The 13618-nt window shown below is 40.0% G+C and overlaps 1 protein-coding gene across 10 annotated transcripts in view; it reads left to right on the forward strand.

Moving 5' to 3' along the window:
* The window catches only part of RAPGEF6 (Rap guanine nucleotide exchange factor 6), a gene marked incomplete at its 3' end in the record, with an annotated part of 139346 nt that overhangs the window by 61639 nt on the left and 64089 nt on the right, over positions 1-13618 (forward strand). For all 10 annotated transcript variants that reach the window (XM_083487941.1, XM_083487940.1, XM_083487945.1 and 7 more), the window contains one exon: positions 13147-13278. In XM_083487941.1, coding sequence (XP_083344067.1) covers positions 13147-13278 — 132 coding nt within the window. The remainder of the gene's footprint in view (positions 1-13146; positions 13279-13618) is intronic.

Here is a 13618-nt window from a genome sequence, read left to right on the forward strand (position 1 = left end):
TACTGGTTACCAGTATGCTACTTAGCCACGCTCAAGGTTTTAAAGTTGGTACATAAGGCCCTATATAGCTCAGAACTAGGCTACCTGCAAGAACATCTCTGCCCTCTACAACCCTGTCCAACCACTATGGTGTGCTGAAGAGACTCTGTTGACAGTACCTTGTGTTTCGGTTGCTTGGATTGTCTGTACATGAAACAGGTCCTTCAATTTGGTGGCACTGGTTCATTGGGACTCCATCCCTCTTTAAGTACACCAAGCATCTATGATCTTGGGCTTTCACTTATTCTTTACAAATTTGTAGAGGTATTATTAGTTTGTGTGCAACAAGCTCTACAATAATGCTGACACTTTTAATACAGTGGTACCTTGGGTTACATACGCTTCAAGTTACAGACTCCGCTAACCCAGAAATAGTACCTCGGGTTAAGAACTTTGCTTCAGGATGAGAACAGAAATTGTGCTCTGGCGGCATGGCAGCAGTGGGAGGTCTCATTAGCTAAAGTGGTGCTTCAGGTTAAGAACAGTTTCAGGTTAAGAACAGACCTTCGGAATGAATTAAGTACTTAACCCAAGTTACCACTGTATTAGGAGTAATGATTATAGCGTCAAAATAGTTATTTTGTGGCTGTTACATTGAAGAAATTCAAATTTCAGGTTGCAGTTCACTACCAACAATAACATTAGATAAACACATATATTTAATAATATTAGTTGTCCTCTTCTTTTTAAATTGTATGAAATGTGCCTTTTAAATCATGCAGTTCAACATACTAAATATTGAAATTTTAGAAAGGAGAAACTGCCTGTTTAAATATCTCCCGAAGACTAATTTAGTAAAGCTAATCATGAAAGTTAGGCAACCGATATATAACAATCTGTCAAAACTAATAAGCATTCAGTGTATGCACAATTTATTTTTTTAAAAAGGCAAGTTTACTTCATGAGTGTAATCTCAATATTAAAATTTATTGCTCATTTGAAAACAACGAAAGCCATTCTATACATATATGTATAATTTGTCCCTCTTTCATCAGTAGGTAACAAGGAACATTGCAGTTACATTTCCTTTCAAAAAATGAAAGCTGACTTAATTAGCAGTCAGCTACTTAATGTTCATTTCCCAACTGAATGGGTGTACACTCAAGGGTGTAGCTTCTTATTCATGATCAGGGATATTTATGTAAATAAGTTTACAGTGCCCATATTAAGAAACATCTTTCATATAAATAAATAGTACAATACTGTTTCTAGCTACTGAAATACAAATGCTAAGCAAGTGGACCCGTACACAAAATTCATTTATTAATAGTGATCATAAAGATACAGAACTAATAAGCAACATAGAAAAATAATAATAAACATGTAATTCTTTGATACTCTCAGAAAGGTTAAAAAAATCTATATACAAAATGGAATTTATTGAAAACTTTATAACTGAACCTTTTTTTTAAATGGATGCTAACTACTGGCCAGAGTGCTGAAAAGAAAGGAGCAAACCCATATGGCTGCTGCCCCCATTGCTTTTGCTGCTTCCCAGGGAAAGAGTGAGGGTGTTTTGGAGAGGTGATGGCAGCAGGAGGACTGGTGGTGAGGTGGGCTTTCATGAGCCTCCCAAGTTCTTAAGTATAAGCTCCAATAGGTTTGTGGAATCCCTAGTTTTATGTCAGCAACCTATGAGAGCGAACTTTTGGAATATACTTGCATTTGTAGCAACTTTGAAAAATCATGACATTTTGGATTTACATACACTGGTGATTTGTGATAGATAAATACAGAGAAGTAATTGAATGAATGAAGCTAGTTTGCTACCAAGTTATAGATAAACATGAGCCTGCCCTTACTATTTTTATAGCCAATTGGCAGCTGCTCTCTAGCAATTTGGGAGAAGAGGGGGATGTACCCATACAAGCACCTAACAAGAGGGGATCGGACAAGTCTATTACCACGAGGGGGTGGAGTTTAGTTGTGCCTGTTTCTTGCTTTAGTTTTTGTCTCTGGAGTAGAATGGTACCCAGAAAAAGCTTTGATTGGCTCAGAGGTCCTGATACTGAAAAAGAGTTCATGTGTCTTTTCTGTAAATGGTGTTATATCCTGAGCACCCATTCAGAATGCTAGGCTTTTGACTCACAAAATGTACACATTAGGACTGCTGCCCAATTAAAGATATCTTAATTGATTAATGCAAGTGGGTAAAATATAAAGCAAGAATCATACTTGCTTGGTTTTTATGTTGAAAACGTAAGATGAGCTCCGCTGGGCCAGGCCAAAGACCCACCTAGAGCAGCATCATGATTTCATAGTTGCCAGTGTGAAGCCCACAAGCAGGGGCAGAGTGCAACAGCACTGTCCTCTCCTTGGCACTTGTGAGCAACTGGTATTCAGAGGGATACTGCCTCAGACACTGAAGGTAGAGCATAGCTATTGTGACCAGCAGCAATGGATAGCCTTATTCACCATGAATTGGTCTAATTGTCTTGTAAGCCATCAAAATTAGTGGCCGTTATTTCATCTTGTGCGAGTAAATTTCATAGTTTATTTTGAAGAAGTATATGTGCATGTCATGTAGCAGGCAGCTTGGAAAGAGGTATTTCCTTCTTTCAAAGAGAAAAGGGAAAATGTCTCTTTTAAGATGGTGTTGTTGATATGCTGTCAAAAATATGGAATTTGTCACTATATTCTGCATCTGCATCTTTACTGAACATTTGTCAATGTAGTAGCAAGATAGATAGATAGATGGAGTTGGAAAGAGGACCCAGGAAATTACAGACTCATCAGTTTTAAATTCTGTCCTACATAAAGTGGTGGGAAACTGCTATGGAGAGTTTTCTGACCCTCTTGAGCCAGTGGGGCGGCAGAAGTTATGGTAATGTGCCATTTTTACTGCATGTTAAAGGCACTTTTTCAGAAGTCCACACTGAAGAATGCTATCCAATATGCAATACAAATTCTTCTGCAAAGTATGCAGCTTTAGTCTTTGAAAGCGCAATGCATCTGTTTCGGGATTATGACCCCATATCAGAAAACTAACTGCTTGAGTTATTGAAAGTTTCATTTAATCAGTTATTCACTGATTTGTTCAAATGAGGGGTAGCGAAATTGTGGCCTCCAGATGTTTCTGACCTATAGTACTCATCATTCCTGATAACTGGAAATGTTGACTGGGGTTGATGGTAGTTGGAGTACAACAACTTATGGAGAGCCATAGGTTAGCTGCTCTAGCGGAGAAGTTTTGTTGTTTTTGTTATTAATATCTGATGTTAAGATATTTTAGAATTGTATATTAAGAGCAGCCTACGTTAGTAACAATTCTGTAGCAGATAGTTTTGAAAAAGTAAATTTGTATAGAGGAAAGAGCTAGGTGAAAATATATCCCATAAGCTTGAATTGTTTGCGTTTTGTATATAAGGGAAACTAGTTTTAAATTGTAATTTTGGGGTAGAATATAAACATTTAAGCTACTGAAAACATGTCTTGAAAAGAGTTATTCTCATAACAAATCCTCAGTATGAAGTAGTTTACTTGTGGGTCTTCAAAAAGGCCTCCTTGTTCTTGGTCACATAGGTGGCATAATGCATTCAGTGTATTAAATGTTAAGAAAAACATGCTGAAAACATGGAACAAAGCAATACAACATAAATTATAACGATAGGTATATTTTAAATGGTCGTGTTTTGTCATGTTTCTTGGCTAATAAAAAATAAAGAAGCTTCAAAATGGTGAAAGATAGAAAATCAAGTGGGGATTACAGTCTCTCCAATCAATTCCTTAAAGCAGGCTTCCTCAAACTTGGCCCTCTAGATGTTTTTGGCCTACAACTCCGATGATCCCTAGCTAGCGGGACCAGTGGTCAGGAATGATGGGAACTGTAGTCTCAAAACATCTGGAGGGCCGAGTTTGAGGAACCCTGCCTTAAAGAGAGATTGGTGAAGCAGCCCATGTTTTGTGGGGGAAGGGGCACAGTCCAGTGGTAAAAGAAATTGGTTTGCATGCAGTAGGTCCCAGTTTCAATCCCAGTGTCTCTTGGTAGGCCCAGGATAGATTCCTGTCTGAAACCCTAGAGAGTAGTTGCAGAGACAGTACTGAGCTAGATGGTACCAGTGGTTAAACAATATAATTATTTCAACTCCCGTATGTCCTAGCCAGCCCGGCCCAGTAGTCAGGGATGATGGGAATCGTACATCAATAAAATCTGGAAGATCACGGATTCCTTATATCTGATCTAAATATTACATTCAACTACCTGAGTATATAATCCTCACCACCACCATCATCATCCAGGTTGAATTATTGAAATATGTTTTACAAGGGACTGTGTTTGAAAACAGCCCAGAAGCTTCAATTGCAGTGGCACCTCTGGTTAAGAACTTAATTCATTCTGGAGGTCCGTTCTTAACCTGAAACTGTTCTTAACCTGAGACACCACTTTAGCTAATGGGGCCTCCCGTTGCCACCACCACACGATTTCTGTTCTCATCCTGAAGCAAAGTTCTTAACCTGAGGTACTATTTCTGGGTTAGCAGAGTCTGTAACCTGAAGCGTCTGTAACCCGAGGTAGCACTGTAGTGCAGAATGTGATTGCCAGACTGTTGACTGTTGAAGGTTGAAGGCAAACTGATCTTGTAACACCAGTTCTGTTCCATCTGCACTGGCTTCTGAGGTCACTTCAAGGGACTGATTTTCACCCTTAGATATTTATTCCCTTGTTGAAACTTTTCATAAGTTAAATCAGTCTATACAGTGGTACCTCAGGTTAAGAACTTAATTCATTTTGAAGGTCCGTTCTTAACCTGAAACCTTTCTTAACCTGAGGTATCACTTTAGCTAATGGGGCCTCCTGCTGCTGCCACGCCGCCGGAGCACAATTTCTGTTCTTATCCTAAAGCAAAGTTCTTAACCTGAAGCACTATTTCTAGGTTAGCGGAGTCTGTAACCTGAAGTGTATGTAACCTGAAGCGTATGTAACCTGAGGTACCAATGTACAATTTTATCATTTGAATCACATATGTTTGCTTTTTTATCATTCTGAAATGAATTATAATTCATGTTCTCTGCTTGTCTCTTTTCCTAGTTTCCCTACCCCATGCCTCAGCTGTCAACCTAGAACACGGGCTACAATGACAGCTTTCCTATCCTAAGGGCCATGTGTGCCACCCTTAGAAAAACAAATTTCCAGACTGCTGTCAGACAGCTAATATTCTAGGTCTGGGTCACAAACCAAAGGTCCTGTGCCATCAGGACAGACTTTCTAAGAATAGATGTATTTTTAGCTAGCACATATGGATAAATAGCTTGCACATATAGCTTGCTGGTATTCTATCATAGGTTAGTTAATGAAGTATTTGTGTGTGATAGGAAACGCTATCTAGGCTAGAGAATATAATTAGGTGGCTGTGGGAGCAACGTCATTGAATGCCTTGACTCTTAATGCATTCAGGCACTCAGCACATTAGCACACTTTCATGGTCTCTTGCATTTTAATTTCCTCTTGTTAAAAAGGTCAGTAGTGGTGATTCAAGGCTGAAATGAAATGAAAGAATGTGGTTTTTGTATGTGAAACCTGTCACCTTAACACTGTCAGTTGTCTGATTCTAATCTGCCTTTTCATTAAATAAACAGTCCATATTTTTGTATGACTATTTTATTAGTTACATGGATATAAGCCTGCCATCAGATCATTTCACACAGTTGACAAAGTAGGATAGTCAGTGAATGTCCATGTGCAATAAGAACGGTTATTTATTAATCATCTTCCACATATGCCCCAAAGAATGCACAAAATATAACAAAAACAGTTGCAAAACAACACAAAAAACAGCAGAAGATTAGTTATGAACAATACCTGTGTCAGCGATCTATTCACCCAGATGAGAAGGCTTAAATGTAAATAGCTAGATGGGAGAATACTGTGTTTTTCCATGTATAAGATGATGCTTTTTGCTAAAGAAAATTAGGAAAAATTTGAGTGTCATCTTATACATGGATAGTGAATGCAGAGGGGGGATGTACAATTAATGGCAGCAACAAGCAGGAGATTGGCAGCGGCGATTGGGTGGGTGATTGTGGCTGCGGCAAGGCCTGCTAGCAATTGGCTGTGGCTGCAGCAATTGGGCAGGTGTTTGGCGGCTATGGCAAGGCAGGCAGGCGATTGGCGGCTGCGGCAAGTGGGCGGGTGGGCTGTTGGTGGCTGTGAGCAGGTAGACAATTGGTGGCTGTGGCAAGTTGTGCGAGCAGCAGTGACAGGCAGGTGGGTAAGTGATTGGTGGAAGTGACCTCCCCCCCCCAATCTAAACAGCTTAGTTTCTTAATTTTGGATTAAAAGAAATAGAGGCCATCTTATACATGGGGGCATCTTATACATGGAAAAATATGGTATCTAGGAAACATATGCATTACAGAATTTGTTGTTGTTTAGTTGTGTCCGACTCTTCATGACCCTGTGGACCAGAGCACGCCAGGCACTCCTGTCTTCCACAGCCTCCCACAGTTTGGTCAACACATGTTGGTAGATTCGAGAACACTATCCAACCATCTCGTCCTCTGTCGTCCCCTTCTCCTTGTGCCCTCCATCTTTCCCAACATCAGGGTCTTTTCCAGGGAGTCTTCTCTTCTCATGAGGTGGCCAAAGTATTGGAGCCTCAGCTTCGGGATCTATCCTTCCAGTAAGCACTCAGGGCTGATTTCCTTCAGAATGGATAGGTTTGATCTTCTTGCAGTCCATGGGACTCTCAAGAGTCTCCTCCAGCACCACAATTCAAAAGCATCTATTCTTCAGCAATCAGCCTTCTTTATGGTCCAGCTCTCACTTCCATACATCACTATTGGGAAAACCATAGCTTTAACTTGACGGACCTTTGTTGGCAAGGTGATGTCTCTGCTTTTTAAGATGCAGTCTAGGTTTGTCATTGCTTTTCTCTCAAGAAGCAGGCATCTTTTAATTTCATGACTGCTATCACCATCTGCAGTGATGATGGAGCTCAAGAAGGTAAAATCTCTCACTGCCTCCATTTCTTCCCCTTCTGTTTGCCAGGAGGTGATGGGACCAGTGGCCATGATCTTAATTTTTTTGATGTTGAGCTTCAGACCATATTTTGCACTCTCTACTTTCACCCTCATTAAAAGGTTCTTTAATTCCTCCTCACTTTCTGCCATCAAGGTTGTGTCATCTGCGTATCTGAGGTTGTTGATATTTCTTCCGGCAATCTTAATTCCGGCTTGGGATTCATCCAGCCCAGCCTTTCGCATGATGAATTCTGCATAAAAGTTAAATAAACAGGGAGACAATATACAGCCTTGTCGTACTCTTGTTCCATACCCAGTTCTAGCTGTAGCTTCTTGTCCCACATAGAGATTTCTCAGGAGACAGATGAGGTGATCAGGCACTCCCATTTCTTTAAGAACTTGCCATAGTTTGCTGTGGTCGACACAGTCAAAGGCTTTTGCATAGTCAATGAAGCAGAAGTAGAAGGTTTTTTGGAACTCTAGCTTTCTCCATAATCCAGCGCATGTTTGCAATTTGGTCTCTGGTTCCTTTGCCCCTTTGAAATCCAGCTTGCACTTCTGGGAGTTTTGGTCAACATACTGCTTAAGCCTGCCTTGCAGAATTTTAAGCATAACCTTGCTAGCGTGTGAAATGAGTGCAAATGTGCGGTAGTTGGAGCATTCTTTGGCACTGCCCTTCTTTGGGATTGGGATGTAGACTGATCTTCTCCAGTCCTCTGGCCACTGCTGAGTTTTCCAAACTTGCTGGCATATTGAGTGTAGCACCTTAACAGCATCATCTTTTAAAATTTTAAATAGTTCAGCTGGAATATCATCACTTCCACTGGCCTTGTTATTAGTAGTGCTTTCTAAGGCCCATTTGACTTCACTCTCCAGGATGTCTGGCTCAAGGTCAGCAACCACTCTACCTGGGGTGTACGAGACATCCATATCTTTCTGGTATAATTCCTCTGTGTATTCTTGCCACCTCTTCTTGATGTCTTCTGCTTCTGTTAGGTCCTTATCACTTTTGTCCTTTATTATGGTAATCTTTGTACGAAATGTTCCTTTCATATCTCCAATTTTCTTGAACAGATCTCTGGTTTTTCCCATTCTATTGTTTTCCTATATTTCTTTGCATTGCTCATTTAAGAAGGCCCTCTTGTCTCTCCTTGCTATTTTTTTGGAAATCTGCATCCAATTTCCTGGCTTGAATAACTCAAGAGAAGCTATGAGCTATGCCATGCAGGGCCACCCAAGACAGACAGGTCATAGTGGAGAGTTTTGACCAAACGTGATCCACCTGGAGTAGGAACCGGCAAGCCACTCCAGTATCCATGCCAAGAAAACTCCATGGACAAAGACAACAGGCATTACAGAATAGTGAAAACTTAATACAGTGGTACCTCGGTTTACGGGACGCGGGTGGCGCTGTGGGTAAAACCTCAGCGCCTAGGACTTGCTGATCGCATGGTCGGCGGTTCGAATCCCCGCGGCGTGGTGCGCTCCCGTTGCTCGGTCCCAGCGCCTGCCAACCTAGCAGTTCGAAAGCACCCTCGGGTGCAAGTAGATAAATAGGGACCGCTTACTAGCGGGAAGGTAAACGGTGTTTCCGTGTGCTGCGCTGCCTCGCCAGAGCAGCTTCGTCACGCTGGCCACGTGACCCGGAAGTGTCTGCGGACAGCACTGGCTCCCGGCCTCTAGAGTGAGATGAGCGCACAACCCTAGAGTCTGGCAAGACTGGCCCGTACGGGCAGGGGTACCTTTACCTTTTTTTACCTCGGTTTACGAACTTAATCCATTCCAAAAGTCCATTCTTAAACCAAAACCACTCTTAAACTGAGGCATGCTTTCTTTAATGAGGCCTCCTGCCACCGGTGCCCTTCCACCATTTGGATTTCATTCTTAGACCAAGGTAATGTTCAGAAACCGGGACACTACTTCCAGTTTTACCGAGTTCGTAAACAGGACTGTTCTTAAATCGAGATACCACTGTAGTTTTATTTTAGTATTTTTTCATTTCCATTAGTGCATAATAGTATTAGGCAATATGTATCAACTTTATTTGCATGATGAGCGTGTGAGCTAGGGCAGTTATACAGTAGGGCGCAAAGGCTGAAGTAGGGGTTGCCCAGCATCACCTGGTGAGTTAATGGGACTTGAACTGTCACTGAATGCAGCTCTATCACTGTTCACTGGGCTACATTGACATTGGCAGCAAGATGTGTGGGAAGTACCTATTTGTGTTTTAGTCCTGTCCCCTGTTAAGTATACTTGGTGTCTATGGAGCAATTGTCCCCATGCAAACCCACAGTTATAAGGTGCAAATAAATATTCTTGAAAAGATTAGTCTGTTTGATGCAGGAAGTCTGGAGCCTATAAAACAAAAAGTGACTGTATTCCAAAGAAATGTGGTTGGCAGGTAGCCCAGTGCAGAGCTAATTTAGTGATCTAAGAGTTGGCTTGGTATTCTTGAGTAATTTCAGGATTTGTTTCTTATACTGATTAGGGCAGGAAAGCTAGAGGAAAATAGGTAGGGGAGACAGTCTTTCAGACTGAGCAACAAGTAGTAGAGATATAGGCAACATGAGAAGTTGTTTGAATGAGGTCCATTTGGATGTGCCATAGAACCAAGAAGAGTAGAGTAGCCAGAATGAGTACAATAGCCAGAATATATATAGAAAATCACTAATCCTCGAGTTGTAACTTTCTTCTATGCATGCAGTATTAGGAAAAAGAAGTACTTTTCCTGCAATAAATACAGCTTTAGGGAAGGTAATGGACAGTAGGATCTGCAAGGTTTCTAGTGGTAGGAATGGCAGTAGAACAATATTTCATTGTTCAGGCAGCTGAACAAATAATTGTATGTTTGCAGCATTATTATAAGAATTGTTGATGCAGGTAATGATCTGGCTGGAGAGGGCAAATTGCTCCTGGAAAACATGTCTTTGGTTTACACAATCTCTCATTTGAAACATTCACAGTTGAATAAATATGTTATATTATACTGAGTAAACATGGCTCAAACCTTATCCTACATTTCATTTTCACAACTGCTACCATCATGTTACAAATTCATCATATCAGTGCGGTTCAACATAGTGAGGTATGTAAGGCAGCTCAATACGTGTGGATAATAAATGTGATGGATATAAAATAGAGGCAGAGATTTATGTTAAAAATGGCAGGCAGCACAAAGGTTGCTTGTCTCAAATAGGTATTTTGTGCATTCATGCACCTCATTTCAGCTTTGTAGATTTATTAGTCTGTTTTCTTAAAAATAATTCACATTAGCTCATTCAGTCTCTTTCACCCACTATACAAATTCTGGTTGGTACCACACGGTTCAGCATAGATGTTGCCAACTACTGATTTATAAAGAGGAGGGACCAATATGCTTCTAGCAGAATCTATTACAATCTGAATTCTTTTAGTTTATATAGAGAAGAGGAGTAATTTTGGATTCACTTGTCAACTGAACATAAAATACTGATTCTATCTTGAGGGAAATGTAGCTCTGCTTACAGTGATAACTACTTATTCGCTCAGTCAGAAATATAAAGCCAACTTTTAAAAATGATATCCAATAAATGTAGACTGCATCTGAATTTTATTTTCTTTAAAATAGCAAATATTTCTAGATTTCACTGTAATAGCACCCAGAGAGATGGTGCTGGTGTTAGTATGTGGTACAGTTGACCATGCAAATGAGATTCAGCCACTTCTTAAATGAATTTACAGTCCACTGAAGAATCCAGTCCACTATTTTAACTTTTAACTTTTAATAAAGGCTTGCTAATGGATGCCCAAATAACACCCATGGCAATTTTCACCAACTTCAATAGGTACTGCAGCTTTAGCCCTTCTCGAAGAAACATGATCTTGCTTTGGTGAATCATGCCATGATAACATTTTACATGGGGTTGTCTTTGGAAACTGGCAGCTGGTTGAAAATATAGTTGCTACTATATTTATCTGGTGATTTAAGCATCTGTACTGGTTTTAGGTTTGTTTATGGGCATAATTAAATCCCTAAATCAGGGATGAGAAACCAGCTCTCCAAACGTTGCTGAACTCCCAACTCTCATCAGTCCCAGCCAGCGTGGACAGTGGTCAGGGATGATAGGAGTTGTAGTCCAACAGTATCTGGAAGACCACAGGTTTCTCACTGCTGCCCTAAATGGTCTGGGATATTGGTATTGTCTGCTTCCAATGAACCTCCAAACAGTTAGGATCTTTGGAGCCTCTGCTTTGAACATCACTGCCTTCAAAGATAAAGGGCCTGGCTATCTAGGACAATGCTTTCTCTGGGTGGTGCCCTAACTGTGAAACCCCCTCCCCAAAATTATTGGCCATGTATTCATGCACTAGATTAAAAGTTTGTGTCCCCCCCTTAATAACTTAAGTTTTTTGCATCTCGGTTAATGGCTAGTGCATAATTGTTGACGTGATATTTGATTTAATGTTTTATTTTGTAACTTGTTATGGAAATCTTACAGGCAGAATATAAGATAAAATATAGGCAGATATGTCATGGATATATTAATTTACATATAAGTTGACTATGTGATGATGTTGGCTAATGGGCATTTATGTCTGCTCACCTTCAGTGTTCTAGAATGGCAGACATGCAGGTGCTACTGAATTTAGTATTTCCCCTCCACACACACACACCAAATAGAATACCTAGGACTTAGTAAATGTAGGTTGTCTTGCTTCAGAGCTGCCTTTGTGATTACATAAAGAGGTCATGCAAGTATATGCCAGGATCTCATCTAATGTGCTGACAGAAAGCCAATTAATTCTCAGCCAGGGGATTTATCCCCCCCCCCCTTGCTTTCTTTCTTTAATATAAGCAGCCTGACATTCGGGCCAATCTGTTAGCTGGCTTTTGAAACTACTATTCAAATCTGGAAACTTCCTAATGTCCTTGGAACATGTTCACTATTTCGCATCTGCTGTTCTTTAGCAGGTGTTCAGAAAAATACAACTTGCAGATTCTCAATCTGAGCACATTGCTTCTGTTCACAGTTATGATTTTCTCTTTTAAAAAAGAAATACAGTTTTAAGCAGGTTGTTTTGAAATATGCTAAAATTGAGTTAACTCAAGGTGTGCTTTAAATCTTTCCACTTATTCTTTCTATTTTTAGGAACAGTATTACAACATTTGGAGCACAGGCTCAAATGAACACGATGTCTTAATAGCTGTCATTCTGCTTCTGAACTAAATATTTTATTATTGTAATTAAATTACAGATAATCATTTCAGGTAGTGAAATTATATTTATTGTGTTAACACTTTTGTATTATGCCAAACACACTGTACTAATAATTGTTGCATAATGTGATAGTAACAGATGTTTGCAGAATGCATTTGCAAAGAAGCATGTGGCAGCAGAGGCTACTGAAGTATTATTGTTTCCCAGCACTGGAAAATGGAGGTGCTTAGGTTAGAATGTGGAACCACTTGCATACAAAGCATTTATTATTATTTGGTCCAATTTATGAAACACTTCCCATAAAACATCTTAAAGCAATTTCACAGTAAAAACATAACCAATGAAAACAATTCCATTATATAAAAACAATGAAACAATTTCATATGTAAAATTCATTTCCTATTCAATACAGGTATAGCCTAGGATATTGATCTCCTTTTGAAAGGCTTGTTTTAAAAAAGAAGGTCTTTAATTGGCACCAAAAAGGCAATAGAGACTGTGCCTGTTTGATGTATAACAGGAACGAGTTTCAAAGGTTAGGTGCCACCACACTGAAGAACAGATCTCTATATCTTATGGAACAGATCTCTTGATCTGCAGGAAACCCTCATCTGTAGAAAGAGTGACCAGTTGGGTACGCAGAGGGTAGGATGCTCTTTTAGCTTTTGTGGTCCCAAGAGGTGTACTTTGTACACCAGAACCAACACCTTGAACTTAGCAAAGTGCAATTTTTACATGCACAAGTTTTCACTGTAAGTTGTTTTCCTAAACTCAACGAGGCTTAATATGTAGTTGGTAACTGACAATATTTCAACCAAATTTAAAAAAAATAATGCAATGTATATTGCATTTTCTCAGTCAGCATTAAATTATATCAAGTTAAACATAGCATGAATTGCTTGAAATTGAAAGCCTATTTAACTTCCCTTACATTGCACTTTGCTTCCAGCTTCCTGCAGACCTGACCAAGATGCATCTCACAGATGGTCAACATCCACAGGTGACACATGTCCCTTCAAGTCAGTCTGGTTGCAGCATTGCTAGTGATTCTGGGAGTAGCAGTTTATCTGACATCTACCAAGTAAGTCCAAAATTTGTTTTAACATTCTGTTTTCATAAAAAGAGGGAGGACCTAAATGGTTGAATCCCTGTATGCTAGCAGAAGCATAAGATTGCTATCATATACTTTTAAAGTTTGACAGCACAATGAACAAAATACAGTGGTACCTCAGGTTAAGTACTTAATTTGTTCCGGAGGTCCGTACTAAACCTGAAACTGTTCTTAACCTGAAGCACCACTTTAGCTAATGGGGCCTCCTGCTGCCGCCGCACCACTGGAGCACAATTTCTGTTCTCATCCTGAAGCAAAGTTCTTAACCCGAGGTAATATTTCTGGGTTAGCGGAGTCTGTAACTGAAGTG

This window comes from Podarcis liolepis (genome assembly GCF_965112155.1).
Source record: "Podarcis liolepis genome assembly, chromosome: 2".
In the NCBI taxonomy this organism is placed as follows: domain Eukaryota; kingdom Metazoa; phylum Chordata; class Lepidosauria; order Squamata; family Lacertidae; genus Podarcis; species Podarcis liolepis.